The following is a 26407-nucleotide window of genomic DNA, read 5'->3' on the forward strand; positions in this document are numbered from 1 at the left end:
CACACCACCACCACCTCGGAAGCTGCACTGTAGCAGTAGTAGGAAAGTCTTTTATCCCCTTTTCTGATCTTGCTAACGTGCTCCCTGAAGGCCCACAAGCACTGGCAGACAAGAGTGGGCAGCCTCTGGGTGGTTGCATGGCAAAGCCTTCCTTTTGACTTTCAGATCCGTCTGCGGTGCCAGAAGGGTATCCCGCCTTCTCTGCGGGGCCGTGCCTGGCAGTACCTGTCAGGAGGCAAAGTGAAGCTACAGCAGAACCCTGGGAAGTTTGACGTGAGTTTCCCTTCCTCTTCCCCTTACCTTCCCATTCCTCCCATGTCTCTTGGCATCTTCCCCATGGCAATGATCTTCAGCAGTGTGAGTAATCAATGGAACCACAAGCCAAATGCCCGACTGCCCAGGCTCCAAAGGCCATACTGGCCCAGTCCTGTACCTGTGATACCTCGGGGCCCTACTCCTCACACGTTCCAGCCCTAAGCAGGTCTCAGTTGGCATGGACAGATTTTTTGCCCTGCCTTCCAATTCTTTCTCCTGACAACCACTCAGGTTTGCTTTTTTGGGCTTAGTGGGCTACCTTCTAGCTCTAGGTTCTCAGGAGTGGACACACTGACTCGTAGGTCTGTTTTCCTGCCTCCTCAACCCTCAGGCCTGACCCTAAGCTTCAGCTGGCTCACCGGCTGTCTGTTGTGGTGATTTGTGGCTGGCAGGACTGTGGCACTGGCCTTCTGGCCCCTGCCCTTGCAAACAGGGGTTCCAGAGGGGAACCTTGGGGAGCTCCTTTTAGCAAAATGGCCAGTAGTACTTGCTCTTCCCCTTTGCTTCCATGGCACTGTGGTAAGAGCCTGAGGGCTGCTGCTACCCAGCGGGGACCATCACAGAAGTGCTTCTGTCCATCCCACCCAGAGGTTAGCCCATATGGCATCTGTTGTACTCTGCTTTGCTCAGGATGGAGCCCACTCCAGGGCACCTCATCTGCCACCTCCACTATGACTACACTGGACCCTGGCCTAGGAGTTCTTTCTGTCTTACTGCAGAGACTTGGACTCTCCCTTTGTTCACAAAAGTCATGGCACAGGAAGGGCAATACCTGTTTTAGAAAGTGACCTTCCCAGAACCTGACTGCTTTGGGCCCTGTGCTCTGGTCCTTTGTGGGCTTACCCAGCAGAACCACGAGACCCTCAGTGTTTCCTGGCCTTTCCTCCTCCATCTTTCTTCTTCCTCATCAAAGCCCAGCCAGACAGGGCTACTGCCGATGGATTTCTTATGAGTCTTCAGCTCTAGGGGTGGCAAAGCCAAAATAAAATCCTCAGGGCCAGAACTAGTCACTGGCCAATGAGGATGCCTTCTCTGCTGCCCTCTGCTCCATGCCTGACCAGGGCCATTCACTGGGCCTCTTGGTGCCCACCTCGGCTGGGTAGCTCTTCCAACTGACTTTCCTAGAGAACTGTGGGTTATAGTTGACTTCTCTGGGGTTGTCCCCACTTACCAACCAAACCTGGTCCCAGGCATCAGGGTTTTTCCAAGGTCGTTGGGACTGTTGACAGGCATACAGACCCCAGCTATTTGTTGACATACTTCATTTCAGTGAACACTCCTGTCCTGCCAAACCCATTCTCTGAGGGCCGCCTGGAGTTTCTGCTCTTGACCTGGAGAGGGGGAAAGCTGGTTGTCAACAGTATTTGCCACCATGTGGGAGAATGGTGGCAGGCAGCCTGGTGGGGTGTCTGACTGGAACAGTTTTGAATCAGGCTGATTGGACTGTCCTACAGAACTCCAATAACAGGCCCTACTTGAGTGACTTCTTGACTCCAGAGGCATCTTCTGTCAGTTACTACATTTACCCCATTTCAGAGGGCTTCCTCTTGGATGAACAGGGAGGCTCAGGGGAGGTAACCCTACCTCAGGTCCCTGGCTTCCACCAGCTTGTCTGACGCCCTGCTCTCCCTTCTTCTCCCTCTCTCAGGCTACTAGAGCCACAGGCATGAGGACCAAGAGCTTGGGCAGACATCAGTCCCCAACCCAGTTTAGCAAACATAAGCCCACCTTTACTGTGAGCAGCAGAGCATGGCAGTGTGTGTGTCTTGCATCTGTATGGAGTGGTGCCTACAGAGAGGAATTGGCCACCACCATGGGGTCCTGAAGCTTGCTGTTAGGGGAGGTAGATTTGCTGCACAAGGCTTTCTAGTTGGGAGGCACTGCGTGTACTTAAGTTCAGTGGGGGTCCCTGCCACAGGCCTTTGGGAGCACCTGGAAGGATCTGCCTGTGGTGATAGAAAGGAACCTGATAGGGATGTAAGCCCAGAGGCATGGATGCATTGAGGGGAATAGGGGTGGTAACATGTCCTTTTCCCCCTGCTATCCCCTTCAGGCCCTCTGTTCATCACCACAGACCTAGGCAGCCAACCCCAAGCCTTAGGAGTCAGGGCAAGTTCTGCAGCCCCTGGTGGCTCCATCTTTTTCTGTACTCACTGTTCCTTCATCCTTGGGCAAGGAAGGACCTTCCTGGTCCTTTTCTTACTTGTTTTTTTCTCTGGCTTCACTTCATGATTGTGCCAACACCTCTCAGGCTCTCACCAAGGCTGCAGGCCCAGCACCTGCTTTCAGTTCACTGTGCCCTTTCTCCCTGTAGCCTTTCAGCTGCCCCTCATCACCAATCCGTGGACAGTTGAGCACCCACCTTGGCTGCTGCAGTGTCAGGTGAACACATCCTAGGAATTTACTTTTTGGGTTCTTAGGTCCCCATCTCATGGGTACCAGGAAATTGTGGGGCCCTCCTCTCCTTTCTGACATAAGCAAATCTACCTTGTACTCAGACAGTATCTAGCCTTGGGCCTGATTTGGGGAATGCACAGCACTTCCACAGGCCCCTATCTTAAAGGCTTGTGGTGCATACCAGCCTCCTCTGCTGTGTGTGTGCTCAAGGGCCTTTGAAGGTTCTGTGGCCCTTTCCAGTGTCTTTCCAACCTGGAGCACTCCATCAGCTTTTCCCCCTTGTTACTTACTCTCTTTAGTCAAGTACCCTAGTTATTTTAGTGAATGCTAGGTCATTCCCTGCAAAGGCACAAAAGGGAAAGAAGCTTGTATGAAGTTGCTGGTGTGTTTGCTAGAACCTGGTCTTTCTTCTGAGAGCCTTCCCTGATGCTGCCCCACCCTGCAGTCGGTTTGTACTTAGCTTTCTTCCCTGCTCAGTCCTCTGGGTTGGCTTTTTGTTCTTGTTTTTCCTTTTTTCTTATCTTTTCTTTTTTTTTTTTTTTAATTGAGATAGTTCAGTGAGTTTTGACCAGTAACACATATCCATGTAACCGACACTCAAATCAAGGTAGAGAACATTTCCAATGACCCAGAAATGATATTCCTTTTTGTAATCCCTTTTTTGTTTTGTTTTTATAAATGATACTCATGATCAAATATTCATGAAAGTTCAAAGAAAAGAGTAATTAAAACTCCAACATCCAGAAAGGGATCTGAGGTTAATGCTTTGACAGATATCCCTCCAGACAGCGCTCTGTGCAGATCACACCCATACCCCTTCCTAAATAGGTGACGATTGCTCAGTACCCCTGCATGGGGAGGTAGGTGACTGAGGAGTTGGGTTGAGGATCCTGAAGTTAGACCTGGCTTCAAGTGCTATCTCCCCCAGTTTCTTAATCATGAAACCTTGGGCAAGTAAGTTTTCTTTGACCCTCAATTTTCTCTCTGTGCAAAGGATATAATGATAGGCCCTGCCTTTGGGGGTTGATGACAGTGGGGCCCAGAAGACTGTGGACACACTTAGCATCTGGCTTAGTGCTGAGGTAGCAGGAGCTGGTTGTGGCTTTGCGGTGCAGCCTTCCATTTGAAGAGGGTACTGAGTGTATTAATGGCATCCTGGAGAAGTATCAGAGGTCATTTCCAGCTGGAGCCAGGATCAACCATCAGTGTTTCCAGGGCTCTTCTCCCTTTTCATTTGCCCCTGAATGGGCTTGCTTATCTGTCCTTAGGAAGGCCCGGGAATGGATGAGATAGGCATTGACCCTGGTGGGGGCCTCCTCAAATACTTGGAGCAGTATTTGCCAGGAAGTGGTCTCTGGCCCACTCCAGCCCCTAATGTGTACCCTTGCTTCCAGGAGCTAGACATGTCCTCTGGGGACCCCAAGTGGCTGGATGTGATTGAGCGTGACTTGCACCGGCAGTTCCCTTTCCACGAGATGTTTGTGTCCCGGGGGGGCCATGGGTAAGTAGGCTGGGAAGTTGTAGGTTGGCAGGGAACTCTAGGCCCAATCCTTTAAGGGGGAAGAGGAGGTAAAATGAGCTTGGGGTATCTTGGGGGCCCAGAAACTGGGTGTCCAAAACTCCACTATTATGTTTCCCCTCTTTGGTTTGAGTCTGATGGTCCTCTTAGTATTTCCTTTTAACCTCCAGAGCAACATTCATCATTTACTCCCCACAGTACTAGAACTTGCCTACTGTGGTCCTCTTTGAAAACAGGTGGGGAGAAAGACAGTTAGCAGAGTTGGATGGGTGGAAAGTGTGCAGGAGGGGAGCAGTGTGGCGGGCAAAGGGACCAAAACAAGTCAATTGGGGCAGTGAGAGACTGTGTAAAGAAGCCCCTACTTCTAGCCCCCTCCTCCCCCCAAACGCAGAGCATCCTGCCTGGCCCTGCCCCCTGTTTTCTCTTTAAACCTCTGCCCTCACCTGTTGAATGGGGCCAACCCTGCCTCTGATCACATGAGAATTGGTGTGCTGCTGTGGGACCAACCCCACGGTGACCATGAGCAGGTCACCTTCCCTTTCCAGGGAGGTGCAAATTTTGAGACAGGCCTGGTCTGGTGGAGTACAAGTGAGGGCAGTGAGTGGCAGAGTCACACCTGTCATCCCTCTCCACTTGGTCTCTCCACAGCCAGCAGGACCTGTTCCGTGTGCTGAAGGCCTACACATTGTACCGACCTGAGGAGGGCTACTGTCAGGCCCAAGCACCCATTGCTGCTGTGCTGCTCATGCACATGCCTGCTGAGGTACCACCAGGCCCCTGGGTGGGCAGGCAGGGAGCATCTGACAGCAAGACCTCACCTGTCTCTCTCACCCACAGCAAGCCTTCTGGTGCCTTGTGCAGATCTGTGAGAAGTACCTTCCTGGCTACTACAGCGAGAAACTGGTGAGTGTTTGCCTAGCCAAGGACTTCTACCAGGCTGGATGCTCTCTGGCCCCCTCCAAAGGCCCTTCTCTCCACAGCCACTCCTGTCCCAGGTGAAAATCTTCCCAGCCTTCTGTCACTTTCAGGCTGAAGTCCCAAGGCCTTCCTGGGTCAGGGCTCTGAATCTCCAGCTTCGTCGGCTCCACATTCTCCTCCATCTCTGCCTCCGGCCACTCTGGCCACACAGGCAAGATTGCAGTTCCTCCCGCACACCAAGTTCCTTCCTGCCTCAAGGCCTTGGCATGGGCTGTTTCCTTTGCCTGGAACCTCCTTTTCCCCCTCCTCCATCTCCTTACCCTGACAACTCCACCTTTCCCTCCGCTTCAGTCCTCAGGGAGCTTCCCTTGACCTCTGGCAGGGACCCTCCAGCACATGCTTGCCCAGTAGCATTCCTGGTCCTGCCTTGTTCTGGGCACTTAGCCCCATTCTTCCCCTGCCCTAAGTCTCTTTGCTCATGTGATTCATGTGTGCCTTTCTCATTTCCATGGGGAGCAGAGGTGGTGGTGGTGCTGTTGCAGCTAGATCTAGTTTGCTCATCTTAGCATCCCCAGCATCCAGCAAGAGGTGGGTACTCTGCCAGCAGGTAGTAAAGGCCAGAGGCATGAGAAGTCTCTGCTCTGGCTGCAGTGAGCCCACAGTCATGGCCCTGTGGCCTCTTTGTCCCTCCAGGAGGCCATCCAGCTAGACGGGGAGATCCTTTTCTCACTGCTGCAGAAAGTATCTCCTGTGGCCCACAAGCACCTCAGCCGGCAGAAGATTGACCCACTGCTCTACATGACGGAGTGGTTCATGTGTGCCTTTGCCCGCACCCTACCCTGGAGCTCTGTACTGCGTGTCTGGGACATGTTCTTTTGTGAAGGTACTGGGCTGGGCTGGGGGAAGCACGCCTGTCCTCAGCCCAAGCCACAGTGGGGGGCCTTGGTTTCTGAAGAAACCCTGAGAAGACCCCTTGTGCTCATCCACCCACCCATCCTGCAGGAGTCAAGATTATCTTCCGGGTAGGGCTGGTGCTGCTGAAGCATGCGCTGGGCTCTCCTGAGAAGCTAAAAGCCTGCCAGGGCCAGTATGAGACGATCGAGCAGCTGCGGAGCCTCAGCCCCAAGATCATGCAGGAGGCCTTCCTGGTTCAGGAGGTGCGGCCCCCACCTTCCCCTTATAACTGGGAGGGAGGATGGATCCTTTGGGGAGCATGGCAACCCTCTGCCCCTGAGGGCAGGTCACCCATGCTGGGCATGGTGCTTAGCAACCCCAGGACAGGAGGTAGACCTTCTTAACATTCTCATTCTGTCTGCATGAGGAGAGGGGCACACAGAAGCCTAGGTGTGGGACCTTCCTGACCAAGGAAGTGGTTGTCTTGTTATTCTGAATCAATTGGGAATGTAGAAGAGGAAGCTGTGGCCTGTCATCTTCCCTCTTCCTCCCTGGTACCATATTCATGGCATTGGCTGTTTTTTTTTTTTTTTCCTTGTGGAGTTTTGTCCTATAGGGGTTGCAGTGAGATAGGTAACAGCTGTGTGGGGCAGAGACAGAAAAGCAGCTTTGTACTTTTGCACTCACTGTTCCCAACAGCTGGTGAGAGCTGTGGCATTATTAGGGGCAGGACCACAAAGTGATTCCCCCAAAGTCATCCAGCTAGAGGTAGTAGAGCTGAAATTAGAGACTAGGTAGGGGCTCATGTGAGCAGTGAAGAGGACATTTTGGCCAAGAGCAAATGTGCTCTGGCTGATCACTTACCTTACTGGCTCCCATGGATTCAGACAAGTGGAATCACAGGTTGGGCAGCTTTCTCTTCTGAGGCAGTGGGTCTTAAGTACCTGTTCACCTGGCACTCAGTTCTCGGACTTGTGACAACCACAGGGACCAGACTCCATTCTGCCTGGGTCAGCTTTCATGGCCGGGGCTAGGAATGCAGAGGGAGAGCCCAGGCCCAGGCAAGGAGGCAGAAGGGAAGATTTTGCTCCCTGGTGACAACCTGCCTGTCACTGCCCCACAGGTGGTGGAGTTACCTGTGACCGAGCGCCAGATTGAGCGGGAGCATCTCATCCAGCTGAGGCGCTGGCAGGAGACACGTGGTGAGCTGCAGAGCCACTCCCTGCCCAGACTGCATGGTGCCAAGGCCATCCTGGAGGCAGAGCCGGGCCCCCGGCCAGCCCTGCAGCCCTCACCATCCATTCGCCTGCCCCTGGATGCCCCCCTCCCCAGCTCCAAAACCAAGTCCAAGCCTCTCAAGCAGGTCCAGAAGGAGCAGCAGAAGCAATCGAAGGCAAGTGGGCAGCTGGACAAGCCTCCGGCCCCAAGTAAAACCGAGGTGGCAGCTGCTGCAGGGGATGCATGCCCCCCACAGGACTTGGCCCACCACCACTCCCAGGAGAGCCTGACGTCCCAGGAGAGTGAAGACACCTACTTGTAACACTGCAGTCCGCCCTCCGGGGTGGGGTCTCCTCACATCTACATGGCTCATGGACTGACACTCCAGGGACTGCCCACCCTTGGAGGCACAACCACTTGGCCGCTGGGCCGCTTGGAATCTGGCTGGCCCAGTACATATTCTGCCTGAGCCTTCTTATTTATTTTCTCTAGAGTAGAGCTCAGGCTGAAACAGCCAGGGCAGACGTAAGTGAGAGCTAAGTGGATGGGGCCTTATTCAGCCCTCTCCTCTTGAGGGGAGAAGGTAGGCTGAAGGGTAGGGTGCTCTTTGTGTAAAATAGGAACATGGTTTTGTACAGAAATAAATAGGCTTGTGTAGAGTGCTGGTGTACAGCTAGGAACTAGGAGGGGATAACCACCTGGTGCCCAGAATCTCCGGTCCACAACCTACAGAGCCCCCTTCCAGCCCAGTACCAGGTGCCCCTCCGAGGGGCACTTATGCCACAGGGGTTGCCAAGTCTAGGGCTAGCCCCTGTTCTTGGGCCCCATTTCCCCCATCCCATTTCCTTGGCCCATGCCCATCAGCTGCCATGGAAGAAGGGCACAGGCGCTGGAACCCAGGCTGGGGCAGAGCAAGGCCAGTATCCCAGCCATGGTCCTTTCCCATCACCAAGAGAGAGGAGTCTCCTTAAGGAGGCAGCTTCAGGGTCCTTCTCCAAGGCCCAGTCTGGGCATCATTTCAGGCTCCAGTGAAGTTCTGAGTACTCACTCAGGCACTGGTGTCAGGATTGGAGTCCCTGAATGTCCTCATGTGCTCAGGCCAGGCCTCCATCGAGGCAGGGGACTGAGGAGAGAAGTCTGAGTCCTTGTTGAGAAGTCTGGGTCCTCTAGTTGACTGAGCACCCACCATGTGCCAAGCTGGGCATGTTGGGCCACAGACCTGAATGGTTTATCCTCACTGCAGCCTTTCCAGGTAAGCTAGTATTATCCCCATGTTACAGATTAGGAAGCAGGATCTGAGTGGAAAAGGAACCTTCCCCCCAAGGAGGGAAGCAGGGCCAGATTTGCCCCCAGAGCCCCTCCATTGCCTCTCTTGACCAGGGTCACAAGGTAACCTATCTCTGCCACTGGCCCAAGCAGACTCTACGGTCACAGCCTGACAGCTGGCTAGGGTGAGGGCAAGGACAGAGTGTCCCTGGGAGAGGTCTCCCTTCTGCTGAGGAAGCAGCTTTCCCAGTCAAACAATAGCGACTGTTCCTGGCTGTTGACCAGACTGAGCCTAGTGGTGGGGAAGGAGGGAGGGAGCAGGAGAGGGAGGGGTAGGGCCTCCCTGTGAGCTTTCAGGCATCAGAGGGCCCTGGGTGTGGAACATGTTGTCCTGTTACAGCTGGGGATACTGAGGCTTAGGGAGGTCAAGGGTCACACAGGTCTATTGGGCAGACCACCCACTTCCTCCTTCCCACCCATTTTCCCTGTGGTTTCCTACCCCATCTGCACCTGCCGTTGATGAGATTGGGGTTCCCAGTCTTTGAGCAACACCCCTCCTCCCCCAGTCCTCCAGGGGACACAGATCAGGATGTGGTGGCTACACAGCGTTCCGCAGGAACTGCCTGTGCTGGAAAATCTGGGCAGAGAGAGCTTAGCTTTACTTCTATCTGCCTATAATGGTGGCTCCAGATAAGGCAGGAGGCCTGCTCAGGCCTGCTGAGCCTCAGACAGGCCTGCTTTAACCTAATTGGTTCAAAGCTTCTTCAGGACTGATTCTCAAACTGCTCAGATATGAGGCCTGAGGATGCTCAGCCCTGTCCCAAGGCCAGCCGAGGTATGCTGATGCCTGCTCAGCTCTGGGGTCTTCTTAGGTCTGAGGAAGCATGAGCAGAACCCAGTCCTAAGGTTGAAATGAGTTCAGGTTGACCCTAACAAGCCCCAGACTGTGGCATCTGAAGGTCCCCTTTGGTCCTGATGCCAGGTGGGATGTGCTCAGGCCAGTTGAGTTTTGCTGATGAGCACAGGCTTTGGGAGGCCTCAGTAGGGTCCAGATCTCAGTCCTGAGTGCCCAGTGAGTCTAACCCCTTAAGTCTGAGCCTTGGGCATTGTTGGCCAACACTTCTGGATTTCGGTAGTCGTGAGGGCCCTTAGGCCTGGGTCACCTTCCACCCCCTGCTCAGTAGATTGTTGCACAGGGCCCTCCCCTTCTCTACGACCACTGCTGGGGAACATTCTGCTCTGAAAGCTGGATAAGAGGAACAGTTGTAGGGATATCCCAACCAGTCTAGGTTTCTTATCAGCGCGTTCACCAGACTCACAAAGTAGGGAGGGCTATGTATCACTAAGGATCCTCAGCAACCCTTGCTGATGGGACGAAGTGTGTCACCCCCCGCCCCGGCCAGTACTGGCGATCCTACATCCTGCCGACCGATGAGAGGAAGGTGGGAAAAAAGGAGACGCAGACATTTTTTGGAGGGAGGGAGTCGCAGGATTGCTCCGGCTGCACAGCAGATCGCTGTTTCGCCATGTCCCAGGGGGTCGCAGAGCGCTCCGGTCCCAGACGAATCCCGGTTTGCCTCAGTGGGTTCAACCGTAAAACCCATTTTCAGGCTCCAGGGGCACGAAAGACATCAACCTTTGAGGCGCTGCCGTCCCCGGCGAGGCGGGTGTCCAGCGGAAAGGGCGGGGCCTGGAGAGGGGGCGCGGCGGGCAGGGGCGGTGTTTGGAGGGGTGGAGTGAGCCCGGAGCCAAAGCTAAAGGGGCGGAGCCAGCCAAGACCGGGTCCGTCCGGCTGGAAGAAGCCGGGGAAGATGCTGGCGTATGAGGGGGCGTGACCACTCCGGATAGGGCGCCCGTCGAGCGAGGCGTGGCCGTCAGGGGCGGGGCGGGGCGAGTCCGAAGCTCCGCAGGCGGCGTGGATGCTACAGGGCAGCGGCTCCTTTAAACCGTCCCGCCCCGCAGTCCCGCCCCGGCGTCCTGCCCCGGAGCGGCCTGGGTCTGGCTAGGAGCGGGGTCTGCTCGGCGTGGACTGTGATGGAGCTGCACATCCTAGAGCACCGGGTGCGGGTGTTGAGCCTTGCCCGTCCGGGTCTTTGGCTCTACACTCATCCACTCATCAAACTGCTGTTCCTGCCCCACCGCAGCCGGTGCGCGCCCGGGTTCTGGGGCTCAGATCGGGGCGGAGGGGCTTTGCTGTCGCTCCGGGCCAGGGTCGGGAGCCTTAGGACAGACGCGGGGCGGGCGGGAGCAGGCGTGGTGGGAGCCCTCCCTCTCCGGCCGCTATCCGGCCTGGGCCTACCCTCCCCGGGACCGCCGCCTATCCGGCCCCAGGAGGCCCCCCTCCCAGGGCCATTCAAGACGCAAACAGCCTGTGGTGGGCAATGCTTAACCTCGGGGTCAGATGGGGACACCTCTTCTTGGCGACTGCGGGGAGCTTCTTCCAGAAACCTCATATTGGGTCAGGGGACTGTCCTACAGGGCCCAAGGTCCGACGTCCCCAGGGGCTGTTGCCGTGGGCTGGAGCCTCTCCTTCTGGAATGAATGCGAGGGGAGTGAGTGAAGAGGCCGGGGAGGGTGTCCTGAAGGAGGTCGGGAGGCATAAAACAGTGTGCGATCTCAGAGATGGCGCTCACATCCCATTGCCCCGGGAAGGAAACTGAGGCCAGAGCGGGGCGCCCGGCGAGGGCTCTGTTTTAGGCGATTACAGCCAAGTTCACCAGGAGCTGGCCACTCCAGGCTGAAGGCGTCCTTCCTCCCCTCTCCCCTGCTTATCCCCCAACCAGGTGCAAGTTCTTCAGCCTGACAGAGACCCCGGAGGATTACACGCTTATGGTGGACGAAGAGGGCTTCAAAGGTGGGGACTGGGCTGAGAGGGGAAGCCCAGGAAAGGGATCCTGGCACTCTCCTCTCTGCAGGGTTCTCACAGGAGCTGGGGGCTTGAAAGCAGATGGATCTGGATTTAGATTAGTCCTTACCACTCACCAGCTGTGTGCCCTGAGCAAGTCACTTCCCCTCTCTGAGCCTGTTTCCTCTTATGTAAAGTAGATGTAGTTATGTTTTGGACTTTATAATCTGGGCTGTGTGTGAGGGGCATTTAGCAGCCTCAGCCCAGGAGCTGCAGTAGGCCCTCAGTTACAGTTCTGGGCAAGAATCCGGTTCCTGCAGCTGTTATAACCTCCCCCCTGGACTTTTCTCCCTGGTACAGGTCACCCCCTCCCCCGCTGGTCTGGGAACTCCAGGAGACAGGGTTGGGGAAGGAATGCAGGATCAGGCAGCTCCCAGGGCGGGTCCTGGGAGCCTCTTGGCTGTGCTTGGGTGATTAGCAGCCACCCCCAGCCTGGCCCCTGCTCTGGACTGGATGCCAGCCTGGTCCCTCCCAGCACCCTGGAGCTGATGTCTGGTTCCCACTCTTGTCAGCCTGGCCCAACCTCACAGGCCTGGAGTCCACCGGGACCAGCCAACTTAAATTTGACTTATCCCCCACTGCTGGGCTTCAGGCCTTTGTTTCCCTGTCTGTAATGTAGGGAAGCCAGGGTCTGCGGAGGGGCAAGGTCTCTTCCGGGCTAGCCTGACCTGCTGGCGACCCCTGGTGGTGCCAGGTGGTATAAAGCCTCTGTTAACCTACAGGACCCTCTCGTGTGTAGGCACTATTCTCCCATTTCACAGATAAGGAAAATGAGGCACAGAGAGGTTAAATATCTTAATTCCAGGTCTCACAGCAAGTAAATGGTGACGTAGGATTTGAACCCAGGCCCCATCTGAATCTGGAGCTCTCGTTTTAATTGGGAAGTTCTAATCCACTGTGGGCCAGCACCTGAAATGGTTTTCAGTAATAGCATATATGTGGATCTCAAATGCAGAACTTGGGGGGTGGGGAGGGCAGCCCCAGTCTCCAGACCTGCCCTTACCTTGGCAGGGCTCTCCAAGGCACAGACAGGGAAACTGAGACCCTGACCGGGCATGTGCCCCCTGCCTGCAGAGCTGCCCCCCTCTGAATTCCTACAAGTTGCTGAAGCCACATGGCTGGTGCTGAACGTCTCATCTCACAGCAATGCAGCCACGGCGGTGCAGGCTGCTGGGGTCACCAAAATTGCCCGCTCGGTCATCACCCCGCTGGCCGAGCACCATGTCTCCGTGCTAATGCTGTCCACTTACCAGACGGACTTTATCCTGGTGAGTTTCCCACAGGTGCCCAGTAGGGTGGGCAGTGGTGCCCAGGGACCTGCATGATGTGCCGTCTCCTCGTGGCCCAGGTGCGGGAGCAGGACCTGTCCATGGTGATCCACACGCTGGCCCAGGAGTTCAACATTTACCGCGAGGTGGGCGGAGAGCCTGTGCCCATAGCCAGGGACGATTCCAGCAATGGCTTTCCCCGTGCCCAGCATGGTGAGGGCTTGAGGGTCACCCCCTGACACCCAAACCCTGCTGGGGCCCCTTCCCTTGGGCAGGTGGGTCTGTGGGCATGGGGAGACCAGCAGGCGTTGTCCGCTTCACCAGATGGGGAGACTGAGGCTGGGGGAATCCAGGCCTGTGTGCCTGGAGAGCACGACTCCAAGCCAGGCCCCGGCTCCTCCCTGACCGGCCACCAGGGGGCGCCCCAGCCCACAGACATCTGTTGACAGCTGCTGGGTCCCTCCTGAGCAGGGCCCAGCCCCACGGTGCATCCCATCCAGAGCCCGCAGAACCGTTTCTGTGTCCTCACCCTGGATCCCGAGACTCTGCCAGCCATCGCCACTACCCTCATTGACGTCCTCTTCTACTCACACAGGTGGGCCCCCGGCTGCCTTTCCCCCCTCGGTTCTCCAACCACTATTTCCTGTGCTCTGAGCCACCACCTTCCACCCAACCCCTCGGTGCTGTCAATCCATGCCCTATTCTATGTAGCGGTGTTCCAGGAACCAGGGACACCCGAGTGCCCTCACTGACATTTAGGGGAGCCTCTCCTGCTGCAATAGCAGAACCATCCCCTAGCCCGGGCACTGCTTAGGCACCCCCTGTTCCCAGGGTCCTTTGTCTTTGGCAAAGGCAGGGCTCGTTGTCCTTTCCCTGCACCTTGAGGAGGTCAGGGCTGTTGGAAAGGATAACGTAGTAGCCCAGATCCAGAGGGGCCTGCTCAGGGGGACCCAGAGCCAGCCCCTTCCCAGGGCTGGGGATTGGGAAGAGATGGGAGTGGGCTGTGTGCCCAGCAGAGCCCCTGAGCCTCCTGTCCCTCCCCAGTGCCCCAAAGGAGGCAGCCTCTGGCGGCCCCGAACCCAGCTCCATCCCCTTCTTTGCCTTCTCCCTCATTGAGGGTTATATCTCCATCGTCATGGATGCTGAGACGCAGAAAAAGTATGTGACCCCCAACCTTGGGCAGGCCACAGACCCGGGGAGGGAGGGGGCAGGGCGTTACACTCTGAGGTCACCAGGCTGTCCTGCCTCAGGGGCTCCGAGTGGGCTGGGAGGGGCTGGGGTGGGGTGCCCTGCCCACTGCCTGCCTGCCTTCCCTCCCCAGGTTCCCCAGCGACCTCCTGCTGACCAGCTCCTCCGGGGAGCTTTGGAGGATGGTACGCATCGGTGGACAGCCCCTGGGTTTCGGTGAGGGCCACTCCACGCATGTTGGGGGGTTGGGAAGGGCCTGTGGGGAAAGCAAGGTGACTCACGTGTGCCCCTCCGCACCCCTCAGATGAATGCGGGATTGTTGCCCAGATCGCGGGTCCCCTGGCTGCAGCCGACATCTCTGCCTATTACATTAGCACTTTCAACTTTGACCATGCCCTGGTGAGCACCGGGGGCTGGGGAGGTGGGGGCAGGGTGGGGGGAGACACGGGGAGCCATCAGCTGGGCCAGCAGTTCGCACCAGCTCTGGCCAGGGTCAGCCCTCCGTGACCCCTCCCTCCTGCTCACCTGCTTGCAGGTACCTGAGGACGGTATCAGCAGTGTCATCGAGGTTCTCCAGCGACGGCAGGAGGCCCTGGGCTCCTGAGCCCCTGCAGGAACAGGGCAGGGCCTGCTCTCCTTCCTTACCCCCAGACTTCTGGGGGCTTCTCTAAGCTATTTCCTTAAGCTTTAGGACGAGCCCCTCATTCCTACCTAGGGGTCCCCTCGTTCCACTCTCTGTAAGCTGCGTGTAGGCACCGGACACCTGTGTGCACCCACATGTGGGGTGGGCAGGTGCTGCCCTGACCTTACCCACCCCGGAGGAATGCAGCGCTCAGGGCTCCCAGCTGGAAGCTCCCAACCCGTCACCACTCCCTGGGCTGGACTCGGTGTCTGCACAGTCCCTGCCTGAGGCCCACGCCTTCCCTGGGTCAGGCCAGTGGGTCAGCTGCACTTTTGCATGGGGACTCCAGTCTCGGTCCTGCCTCTGGCTGAGTGGCCTTCCCTCTCACCTGGCGAGTTCTCACAGTGCCTCCCCATCCCAGGGCCTCTAAGAAAAGTATTTTTACAGCTCTCTCTCCTTTTTTTTTTTATCAACTTGTTAATAAAGGACTTTGTAGTGACTGGGCTGGGTGTGGTCCTTGGAGCCTCATTCAGTCGGAGGGGCCTTGCCCACACTGAAGCTTTGAGAGGTGATGGATGGAAGAATCTCGTGCAGCGCTGCCTGGCTCCAAAGAATGAAGGCTCTGCATTCATTCTTTGTTGCTTCTGGAATAACCCAGAAGGTTCTGAACGTGGGCAATGCCTTGACTCTCCTGCCTGGGGGTCCCCTGGCCTTCACTGCCCCCTTGACTGAAAGCACCTTTCTTCCAGGCCGCTGTCTGCTTTCCTTTGGACAGCCGTCTGAGTTCTCTGAATGTCTCTCGCAAACAGCCTTCCCTGTTGGGGGACCCGGGGCTCCATCGCACACCAGGCCTCTCTGCTGAGGTGCAGGGTCAGGAGGACAGGACAGGGATCCTTGATGGCTATGTGCCTGGGCCAGAGGCTGGGCCCGCCTGGGTCCAGGTTTCCTATCTCAGAGGGACTGCCTCCCGGCTCCACGAGGCTGGGATTCTGATGGGGCCCCACAGACGAGCCTGGGAGGTTATCGGGTGCTCTCAGCCCAGACCCGCCCGCTCTCGGGAGGGAAGAAGGGTGTGACTTCGGCGTACTCGGAGGTCCTGGTGGGTCCCCAGAAAAGGCAGAACAGAGGCCAACCTCTGGCAGCCCGCCCGCCCTGCCTGAGAACCGGGCGCTGGGGCCTCAGGCTGCAGATTGGAGAGGCTGACAGCAGGGCCCTGGCTCAGGTGAGTGAGCTGCAGGAAACTTGGGGCTGACCGGTTGTGGGCCCCTCGGCCTCAGTTTCCCCATGTGCATGGAGGCAGACCTGGGAGGCGGCTTCGTTAGGACCCTATCACTCTGGGAAGGGAGCACTTCCTTGGGAATCATTCTTTGCTGGGAAAGCAGGAGCTCCTGGTTGCTTTCCTGGGAAGGTGTCTGAGTCCTAATTGGCACAGGTGTATGTCCTGGGTTTGAGGTAAAATCTTCAGAACTGGGATTCTTGGAGCTGCCTGGCCGGTGGAACTGCTGGTCCATGCACAGCTCTGGGTGTCCATCCATCGGTCTGCCTGGTTTGGATGTTCCTCTCATTTTGGATCTCCAAAGGCAATTCATCACTGCCTCAGTCCTCTCCCAGGCCCTCCCTGGCCTCAGCTAGTTCCTGGGGCTGCCCGCAAGACCGGCGTACCTGGCAGATCTCAGCACACCGCTGCTGCTGGTCTGACTCGGGCCCAGTCCTGAGGATCAGTGTGACCACCGCGTTCTTTGCTGCAGAGGGGCGCGTAGCTACCAGGGCATCAGGCCCACTCTCGGCCTTCCCCAGCGGATGTCGGGGGGACGGAGTGGTGCCCCGCTCTGAGAAGGGGAGTGACCCCCGCACCTCACACCTGGCCAGTGCCCCTGGGTCCAGTCAGGCAGGCGGGCTCTGTCGGAGTTGTCCCAGCTGAGCTAAGGGCCCACGGAACCTCCCTCCTTGCCCAACCCAGGTTCCCGGAGGATCCCAGGGAAAAGGAAATCCTTGTGATCAGCCAGGGGCTGGGGCTGGGGGCACCCGCTGGCCCGCGATCTTGACCTTGCAGCCCTGAGAGGCCCCGGCCACTGTTCCCATCAGCACAGCCCCACCCAAGGCTGAAGATGAGGCCTCAGGGACCTGACCGCTGTCTCCCATCAAGATGGGCACCTGGGCCCTGGGGAGAGGAGGGACTCTGCCCAATGCCTTGGAAGGAGGGGGAAGGTGGTCTCAGCCCCCTGACCACCCCAGTGTCTGCTTCCGTCAGTTGCTCTAGGGCCGGAGGGGGGAGGGGAAGGGGAGGGGGGAGGGGGGATGAGGAAAGCTCGGGCAGGGAGGGGCAGCTGCCCGCTTGCACCGTCTCTGACCCTCTCATGCCAACACAGAGGAAGTGACCTTGCAAGTCCTCTTCAAAGTTATTCAAGCAGAAGTTTAGAGTTTAAAGGCCTCATCCCATCCCTGCCAGTCTGAGCCACCCAGCCCCGGGCTTGCCCAGTTGCCCCAAAGCTGAGTAAACTTGAATGAACTCTGTGATCTCTTGATGTTTGTCCCAGGATCGCGCCTGGTGGAAAGGACCCCAGTAAGAGGCAGAGCAGGGATGAGCTAGGTTTACTGTGTGTACAGGTAGCAGCTTCCCTCCTCTGCCTCAGTGTCATCTGTCACATGAGAGTGGTATGCGCTATGAATTCATATATTCAGCACGCGCTATTATGATCTCCGTCTTACAGAGGTGGAAAGGGAGCGCAATAGGCAAAGCAACCTGCCCGAGGTCACACAGCACAGCAGACCTAGATTTCACAAAACAAGGTTAACTGTGCCTGCAGGGGGCTGGGGGATTTCCCTGGGGGAAGGAACACTTGCGCTGAACCTTGAGGGCCGGGGATGGTTTTGTAAGATCCCCCGCCATCTCAGCCATCTGCGTCTGTGGCCGGGTGTCTGCTGCCAGTGGCAACGAGTGCGTGGGCAGGCACGCGAGGCCTGGCCTTGACCCCTGGGTGGGTGGGGTGGGTGTGTTGGGCAGTGGCTGTCATGTGTGTCTCACTTTCCAAGGGAGGTCCTGGTGCTGGGGATCCAGTATATGGGGTGCCCAGAGCTCCCTTCCCAGGGGGCTGACCCCCAACTTGCAGTGAATGCATGCACTGTGTGGGCGTCCAAGCACAGAGCTGACTTGTAGTTGCAGAAGCCCCATGTATGCATCTCTGCAGGGGAGGCTGTTTCGGCAGCAAAGAGTGTGTGTGTGTGTGTGAGGTAGTGTGTCCTGTGTGGCTGTGTGCTTGCCTCTGTGTATTTACATCAACACAGGTACCTGTGTGTACATGCTGGCATGTGCATCTGGACATGGGGGATTGTACACACATGAACATTTGGAGCTCTGTGTTTCTGCACATCTGGCTTTGTACCGGGCTGGAGCTGTGGGTGTGAGAGTGTGCGTCTGTAGCTTTCAGGTTTCTGTGTCCACACGTGTGCCTGTGAATATCTGCTCACCCACCCTTCTTCCTTGTACTCATTCCCCCCACCCATCCCCACCCCACATCCTGGTCTCCCTGCTTCTCCCTGATCAGGGGGTGTGGTAGTTAGATTCAGTTGTCAACTTGACCAAGTGAAGGCGCTTAGTTCTGTTGCTGTGGCCATGAACCAATGGTACATGAACCTCATCTGTTGTTCATGACATCTGCAGTCAGCTAGGAGGCATGCCTGCTGCAATGAATGATGTCTGATTTAACTGGCTGGTGCTTAAATGAGAGAGTTCAACGTGGCACAGTCCGAACAGCTCAGCATACCTCATCTCAGCACTCGCCGCTCAGCCCAGGCCTTTGGAGAGGCAGAAAGGAACCACCCCGGGGAAAGTTGTTGGAACCCAGAGGCCTGGAGAGAAGGCCAGCAGAGATCACCTTGTGCCTTCCCGTGTAAGAAAGAACCTCAGTTGAAAGTTAGCTGCCTTTCTTCTGAAGAACTAACAAAATAAATCCCCGTTTATTAAAAGCCAATCTGTCTCTGGTGTGTTGCATTCTGGCAGCTAGCAAACTAGAACAGGGGTCTTCTGGGGACTGGTTGGGTCCTGCACGTGCAACCTCCCCCAATCCTGGCCCTGCTCTAAGAAGGCCCAGCTCCCATGCAGTTTCCCAGGGGAGTGGTGGGCTGTGCTGGTGTCCCCCACATGCCCCCACCCCTCTGCCCTCCTCCTCCCCCTGTGGCCTCAGCTGCAGCCTCTCCAGTTTTCCTCCTACCTCTCTGCTCACTCCTTCTGGCTGCAGCTTGCAGCCATCCTGTCCCCTGCTTTCTGCTCCACTGTGCACTGCCCCAGCCTTCCCACTGGACTCTCTGCCTCAGTTTCCCTCCCAACACAAGCAAGTTCTCCTCCAGCACACCCATAGCATGTCCCCTCCTTCCCTGATCACTGTCCTCACTCCCCCCTGTCCGCTTGCCCCAACTCGCCGGATGGTTCTGCCATAGGATGTCCCTTCTATACCTGCTTTCTCCCAGAGCTGGGAGCTTCTCCTCCAGCAGCCACCAGGCCCCCTCCTGAGCTGCACTCTGTGGTCATTTTAATTTAATTTAGCCATTTACACATCTACAAACAAGCCCTTTGCATGAGTGTTAAATGGGGCAGAAAAACCAGGGAGACCCTTCGAACTTTCTTTTGCCCCCTTGCAGCCTGCCTGGCTGTCTTCCAGTGCTGTCAATTTCCCTGGGGTTGTGTGTTTTTCAGCTTTGCCTTCCAGGCTGCGGAGGTGCCCAGCATTTGCAATTAATTCCCTGCTGGTCCTTTTCTCTTCCTTCCAGCCAGAACTGGCCCTTACATGCTCTGTGGCTGAGCTGAAATAACTCCAGCTGGTCTTTCCCTGTTGCCTGTGGAGCGGCCACCAAAAGGTGTTTGGACAAGAGGGGAAGAAGCCAACTCTGTCAAAGCCCCCAGCACTGGAAACTTCTTAGGGACCTGTGGCCAGCACCCCTACAAGTGCCTATGCCTCGGGCTTCCTATCGGGACCTGCGTCGTAGACAACCCCACCGGGATCCTGGCCTGATACCCCTGTTTGCTTCCAGTTGTCTTCTCTGTTGAGCAAAGGTCCTGACCCTTTATCGAGAACTCCCATTAACAGCCTTTGGCACCGAGCGTGCCCGTGGCCGTCAGCTCCAGGCGAAGGCTCCATGCCCATCCCACTTCCTCCTTCCACCCCCATCCTACCCCTTCCCAACTCCTGATGGCATCTCACGTTTTGCACGACTCAGGATTCCCAGCTGCCAGTGCCAGGAAACCAGCTCAGTGAGCAAAGCAGCAGCTCGTGCCTGGCGGTGGGAGCTGGTAACAGGAAGCATCGAGGGGCTCAGGGAGCTGGCTGGACCCCCTGACTGTGCCAGCCACCCTCTCGTCCCCCTCGGTGTGACCCCCATCCTAGGCGAGAGCGGAAGCTGGCATCATCCTGGTTCCAAAACCCCCGCAATGAGACAGAGGCATGTCTCTCAGGTCTGGGGTCGGTTCCAAGGAAGGATTTTTCTGGTCCAGTGAGTGTGGATCCTGTACGTGAGCTGGACCTGTGAAGATGCTATCGATTAAGGTGTGGCCGTACTGAATGAGGGCGCGCCTTAAGACAACGTGGTTGCAGTCCTTACAAGCAGAAGACTTTTGGACACAGCCCATCTGGAGGGGCCAGAGAAGGAGTGTGAGACCGCCGCAGGGTGGAGGGGGCTGGCAAGCCAGCACCAGAATGGGAGAAGGCGCGGCCTGTCCAGACCTTGATTTTTGGACTTCTAGCTTCCAATAAGTTCCTGGTCTTTAGACAGTTTGTCCCAGTGGCCCCTGGCAGACTCAGCCAGATTCTGATGAGTCCTGCTGAAGACACAGGTTCAATTACTAAAGCCCAGAGTACTAGACGGTCAGGCCCAATCAGGCATCCGCTCTTGTGATCTGGAGTGAGAAATGCACAGCCGGACAAACGAGTCTTCGAGGCCCCTCCACGTGCTATATGCATGCTTGTGTTTGTGCATGCATTCACCTGTCACACCTGGGTATAAAGGCGGCCATTCACAGCAAGTCCGCTCGGCTGTACGCCCTGCCTCTCCTTCTGATTTATCCCCTATCACCTCTCCTGATGCTTGACACAAAGAGGGGCTTACACACAGGCTGAATGAGGGAATGAAAAGCTACAGTGCTTTCTGGTTTTGTTTTTGTTTTTTTGCACAATACAGGACTGCCCCCTTCCAGTCCGTGAGGGTGTCAGGTGAATTATATGGAATTCATTCTGAAATTCTTTAAGGAAGAATGAGAAATGTCGTGGCTTTTTTTGATGGTGTTCATTTTCCAGGGAAATGTTGAAATCTACAGAGGGTAAAAGAGAAGATTTTTCAATTTGCTTTTTAAAAATCATCTTAAAGGAAAAGGTCAGCATCTTTCAAACTGAGACTTCCCAGAAAGGCATTCATACATTTCTATATATTGTGCATGACTTCTGATCTGCTGGGGGAAAGGGGCCCAGGACGGTGCATGGAGAAGTCTCCCAGGGGGAGCCCCCTCCTACCCAGCAGCTGGTGGGGAGCAAACCCACCTTCGAAACAGCTGGCTGAAGGCTCTCCGGGTATTGGGTGGGGATTTCTGAGCCTCCAGTCCACCTTTCTTAGGGCTTCTGCACTTGGCCATGTTTGCATGGCCATCCCTTCATCTACTCACTAAGGAATATATATATATTTTTTGCATGGGCAGGCACCGGGAATCGAACCCAGGTATCCAGCATGGCAGGTGAGAATTCTGCCACTGAGCCGCTGTCGCAACTCCCACTAAGGATTTTTGAACACCTGCCACAGCTGTGCCCTGGACAGGAGAGGGGAAGCCACAACCACATAGCACAGCCTCTTGGAATTTGGTCTGGCTGGGGAGACAACTCCACATTTGGAAAAATGTTCAAAGAATGGTACTTGGTACTTGGGGAAAATCATGGGGTGGGGGGGAATCCCAGCCTGGGGTGGAAGATGGTCTTTCCTGGACAGGTAAACTTTGGATTGGATGTGTCTGTCAGGTGGCAGTTCTGTAAGTAATGGGAATAGCATGAGCAAAGGTCCTGGGGTGAGAGCTCTGCTTCCCATTGGGACCAAGGAAGATCAGAGAAGACAGAGGGCCAAAGAGGTGTGGGTGAGGCTGGGGAGGTGGGCAGGGCCTAGTGGCCTGGGCAATGACTCTGGCCTTTTCTGAATAGCAGTGGGAAGCCAGGGGAGCATCTTTAGCAAGGAAGTGGGGCCGCAGGGCTAGGCTGTGTTGTATAAGCCCCTCCAGAGGGGCTGCAGTGGAAGCGCTGCGTCCTGGCGGCGGGGATGGAGGCAGCTCATTCGCCCCCTCCTTCCTTCCCTTCCTGAGTGACCGCCTTGCTACAACACATCACAGCCCCCAGTCTCTGAACTCCATCTGTGCCACAGTTTCATTTCCACATTGGCTCAAGAGGTTCTCTTTGCATGGAATTTGCGGCATCTCTCTTCTCCACCTCTGCTAATAAAAATCAGCCTTGTCTTTCCAGCCCTGCAGAAATACCGAACTCCCTGCCCCCCTCCTCCCACCCCCACCCCCTGCCAGGCCCCTGCGATAACAGCCCTTTGCTCACGCTTTTGTTGAGCCACATGGTGGCATCAGTTCTGGGTCCTCCGTTGGAGCCCCCTGGGCTCAGACTTGCCGCCTTTGCTTCCTCCAGGCTGCATAAATGTCTGCAAATGACTGGGCCTTACCAGGCCTCAGTTTCCCCATCTACGGGACAGAGACTCACGGGACCTCGTGCTCCCAAGGAGCTGGCGGGCATGCGGCGACATAGTCCACGTGATATGCTTACGATTGAGCCCACACGCACGGAAACCTGCACCACGATCACCGCTGGGCAAGTGGGATGTTACCTGGGGCTCCAAACATTGTTTTTGGCAAGAATCTGGACCTTCAAAACAGACCTGGCACGCTGTCTGCAGGAGAAGGTTTGGTGGCTCCGTTGCACCTCCTTATGCCCGTTTGATGTTTAGTGTTGCTTTGGTTTCAGGTGACATTTCATTGCTCGGGGCTGCAAAACGACCCCACCTGGCTCTGTAGGGTGGCAGGGCCCTCGGTGGGCCTATCGCCCACCCCTCACCTCACAGATCAGGGCCTGGGCTTGGGCGGGGGATGGGGGAGGCGTCATTTCGGCTCCCCATCTCGCCCTACTGTCAACCTAGATGCATGAGTCCCCACCCGCCAGCCCCGTGGTCAGCTTCGCCCGCACTGGTGTGAGGCCGGCGGAAGAGCTTACCAAACAGAAGTGCTTTCTCACTCTCCCCTGCGTTTCCCTGAATGTGTGTTTGGGCCCCTGGATCCAGTTTTGGGGAGTCCGTGGGCTCAGGGGGACACGGCTTCCTATACTTGTGTACATTCCAGAAAAATCCGGTGGCCGGCTGAAGCTGCTGCCCTAAGGGTTGCAAGCTGTGGGATCCCCGCTGACCTCACTTGGAGGGTGCCTGGAGATCCGGCCTCACTCACCCCGGGTTTATGTAACACGGCCTTTCCCAACTGCCTGCAAAGCCACCCTGTGTCATAAGCAAGTGTGCGTCTCTGGGTGTCCCCGTGGCTAGAGGGCAGGCGGGGGGCAGGGGGGGTGGGGGGGGTGGTCACCGAGCTCCTGCTATGGGCCAGGCCCTCTCGTCCCTGAGTCACCCCAAGCCTCCCACGCTTTTTGCCACTGCATCATCTTTTTATTGAGCTATCACTCACAGACTGTAAAATTCACTTTTTTAAAGTTCATAACTCGGCGGATTTTAGCATATTCACGAAGTTGTGCGACCATCTCTTCTAGAACATTTTTGTTACCCCAACAAGAAGCCCCTTCTAGCCGTCACCCCCGCCCCCCCATTTCCCCACCTCCCTCAAGCCCCTGGCAACCCCCGATCTGCTTTCTGTCTCTGTGGATTTGCCTATTCTAGACATTTCATAAAATGAGCTCATGCAACACATGGCGTTTTATGCCTGGCTTAGCGTAATGTGTTCACGGGCCACCCATGATGTCCAATGGATCGGGTGGGCATCCCTCTTTACGGCTGAAGAATGTTCCGTTGTATGGATGGACCACAGTTTGCTGATCCATTCATCTGTTGATGGACATTTGGGCTGTTTCCACGTTTATACCATTGTAAATAGTGCTGGCATGAACATGCCTGTACGAATTGTTGGCGTGGACGTTAAGTTTCCATTTCTCTTGGGTATTTACATAGGAGTGGAATTGCTGGACCATATGGTAACTCTATTTTTAACTACTTGAGCGATGGCCAAACTGTTTTCCAAACGAGCTGCCCCATTTTACATTCTCACCAGTAGCGCCTGGGAATTCCACTTTACCTACATCGTCGCCAACACTTGTTATTGCCTGTCTCTTTGATGCTAGCCATCCTAGTGGGTGCAAAGTGGTACCTCGTGGTGGTTTTGATTTGCATTATTGCCTGATAACGAGTGATGTTGAGCATGTTTTCCTGGGCTTGTTGACCATAGCATACCTTCTTTGGAGAAATGTCTACTCAAGTCCTTTGCCCATTTTTAGATTGAGTTGTCTTTGTATTGTTGAGTTGTGTCACTGCATTTTACAGAGAGGAAACTGTAGGCTCAGAAAGGAGATACGACTAGGCCAAGAACACTGGGCTCGCGTTGAGATGGAACTCGGGTTGGTCTCTCACCTCCCACCCAGCAACTTGGGGTCGCCCTGTGGAGCCAGCTTCCTACCTCTGGTTGTTTTGGGAGAGCACAGGAATTCCACCACTGTGGACCCGTGCACCCACTGCCTTGAGGTTTTTTTTTTTTGGGGGGGGGGTTCATGATCAGGAATCGAACCCGGGTCTCCCACATGGAAGGCGAGCATTCTACCACTAAACCACCCGTGTGCTCCCCTGCCTCCAGTTTTGATGGGGCTCCCAGGTCCATCCCAGGGCCTGTCCTTGCATGTGTAGGGGCAGGGCCCCCAGCAGCTGGAGGGTGGGCCGGAAAGGCAGGGAAACAGCCGTTCTAAGGAACCAAGGTCCTCTCTTCCAAGATCTCACGAATCACGCGGAGCAGCTGACGTGGCCCGGGAAGAGGACAGCAGGCCCTGTGGTCGAGCCTATTTATACTGGCTGGACCATGTCGCAAGCCTTTCCTGGTGGCGAGGTGGACGTCACTGGGTGCTGATCTCACCAGAAGTGCTGACGCGTCTTCCTCTAATGCTTTGTTTTGAGGGGCAGCCAGGCCGCCTCACCTTGGGGCCAGACACCCCCCCCCCACTCTGGACCCTCCTCGAATGCCTCCGGTCCCTGCAACCCTTCGGCCGTGCCCTCCTCTTGCACCCCCCATGCCTGACTTTGGCAAACCTGGTCCCTTGTGCACGCCACCCCGATTAGGCAAGTGCTGGGAGCGTGGTCTTTTGAGTCAGATAAACCCTCTTCTTGTAACTCATCCCAGGGGGGCCTCAGGCAAGGCAACCTCCCCTCCTGCACTGCCCAGTTCTTCTCTTTCAGCTGAGAATGCAATGTGGCCTCCCAGGATGGGTGAGAGAAATGAATAAGCTTAAAACGCTTCCGTAGCTGCAATGATTGCTACAGATGGTGGTGTCTGCGAGTGGATTGGGGACGTGGCTGTAGCAACTTTGCACTGTCTCGGGTGGGTGAGAAGGGGGTGGTGCCATAGCCCATCCAAAGGCACGCCTGCAGCCAGCCTGGGTCCTGTCTACCCACAGCGTGCGGCTGAAAACCAGCAGGAGCTCCTCTGATGACACGCCGCTCCTGTGAGCCTGCCCCCCACCCCGAATGTCCTTGAGTCTGCTCATAAATAAGTACGATGTCTCCAACTTGGCTAAAAGCAGTTTGAGAGCACCAGCACCAAAAAAAAAAATATTCATGCCCATCTGGGAGCTCAGAATGTGACCTTATTGGAAATAGGGTCTTTGCGGTTGTCATTTAGATAAGAACCGAGATGGGACCACGCTGGGTTAGGACAGCACCTAGCTCCAGTGAACTGGCGTCCTTGTAAAAAGAGGAGAGGACACAGAGAGGCCGAGGAAGCCAGGTGAAGAAGGACGCGGGAAGTGGAGTGAGGCACCTACAAGCCAAGGAATGCCTGCAGCCCTCGAAGCTGGAAGAGGTGTGGCTGCCTGAACCGTGTATCCCAATGAAAGACGCCATTCTTTTGGGGGTGAGGTGGGGGGCCCATTGGTAAATAGCGTCTTTGAACCTGTTAGGGTGAATGAGGGTGCAAACCTGTTTGTAGCAGGATCATCGAAGGTCTTTATTTAGGAGTGGCCTAAATAAGGAATGGCTGTGGAGCCTTATAAGGAGAAGCTGGAAGTCCGAGAGAGCCACAAGGGGAGGCCAAAGACATTGGCATGTGACGGAGGCAGAGGCGCAAGTTAAGGGGCCCCAAGGACTGTGGCATGCCAGCCCCCCACCCTGCCGACTCTGCATCTTGATGTTGAGCCTCTAGCTTTCAAGATTGTTGAATAATAGGGGTGCATGGGTGGCTCAGTGGTAGAATGCCTGCCTTCCACGTGGGAGACCCAGGTTCAATTCCTGGACCGTGCACCTAAAAAAAAAAAAAAAAAAAAAAATTTGTGGGACAATAAATGTTTGTTTAAACCAATCCATTGGGTGGTGTTTGTCCTAGCAGCTTGGGCAAGCTAAGACAGGAGGCAAGGAAGGATTCTCCCTTAGGACCTTTGGAACGAACATAGTCTCCAGGCATCTATCTGGCTTCGAACCTCTGGCCTCCAGAGCAGAGAGAGAAGATGCTGCTGCTATTTGAAGCCCCAGGTTTGCGGTACTTTGCTCCGGCAGCCCTAGGACATGAAAACAGAGCCCATTTACCTGTGCAGCCCGGCTGCCCCCACTTGGAGCCAGGGGGGTGTCCTGGTGGAGCCCGCCACAGCCAGAGGCCAAGCTCTCTGGCCATCTGGCTTTCC

The 26407-nt window shown here is 56.1% G+C and overlaps 2 protein-coding genes and 1 long non-coding RNA gene across 9 annotated transcripts in view; all 3 read left to right on the forward strand.

The window, feature by feature from the left end:
* Positions 1-7920, forward strand: part of TBC1D10A (TBC1 domain family member 10A) — a 29867-nt gene extending 21947 nt beyond the window's left edge. For 3 of the 5 annotated variants that reach the window (XM_077160580.1, XM_077160581.1, XM_077160583.1), the window contains exons 3-9: positions 166-273; positions 4107-4213; positions 4880-4994; positions 5069-5134; positions 5843-6032; positions 6152-6306; positions 7167-7920. In XM_077160580.1, coding sequence (XP_077016695.1) covers positions 166-273; positions 4107-4213; positions 4880-4994; positions 5069-5134; positions 5843-6032; positions 6152-6306; positions 7167-7583 — 1158 coding nt within the window. In that variant the 3' untranslated portion in view covers positions 7584-7920. The remainder of the gene's footprint in view (positions 1-165; positions 274-4106; positions 4214-4879; positions 4995-5068; positions 5135-5842; positions 6033-6151; positions 6307-7166) is intronic. The other 2 variants (XM_077160584.1, XM_077160582.1) reach the window with 2 other exon arrangements.
* A 2519-nt stretch (positions 7921-10439) lies between these two features.
* Positions 10440-15014, forward strand: CASTOR1 (cytosolic arginine sensor for mTORC1 subunit 1). Of its 3 annotated transcripts, none has more exons than XM_077160585.1 (9): positions 10440-10674; positions 11311-11381; positions 12507-12700; positions 12781-12913; positions 13172-13295; positions 13745-13858; positions 14022-14104; positions 14193-14287; positions 14424-15014. In XM_077160585.1, the coding sequence occupies exons 1-9, from the start codon at positions 10562-10564 to the stop codon at positions 14490-14492; spliced, it is 996 nt and encodes a 331-aa protein (XP_077016700.1). In that variant the 5' UTR covers positions 10440-10561; the 3' UTR covers positions 14493-15014. The 3 variants fall into 3 exon arrangements, with proteins under 3 accessions (XP_077016700.1, XP_077016701.1, XP_077016702.1); XM_077160587.1 differs by having other exon boundaries at positions 10632-10674; positions 12444-12700; XM_077160586.1 differs by lacking the exon at positions 13745-13858.
* A 79-nt stretch (positions 15015-15093) lies between these two features.
* Positions 15094-18481, forward strand: LOC143683985 (uncharacterized). The gene is made up of 2 exons (XR_013175777.1): positions 15094-15732; positions 18172-18481. It is a non-coding gene; the product is annotated as an uncharacterized LOC143683985 (long non-coding RNA).
* Positions 18482-26407: the final 7926 nt, after the last annotated feature.

This window comes from Tamandua tetradactyla, chromosome 5, assembly GCF_023851605.1.
Source record: "Tamandua tetradactyla isolate mTamTet1 chromosome 5, mTamTet1.pri, whole genome shotgun sequence".
Classification (NCBI taxonomy): domain Eukaryota; kingdom Metazoa; phylum Chordata; class Mammalia; order Pilosa; family Myrmecophagidae; genus Tamandua; species Tamandua tetradactyla.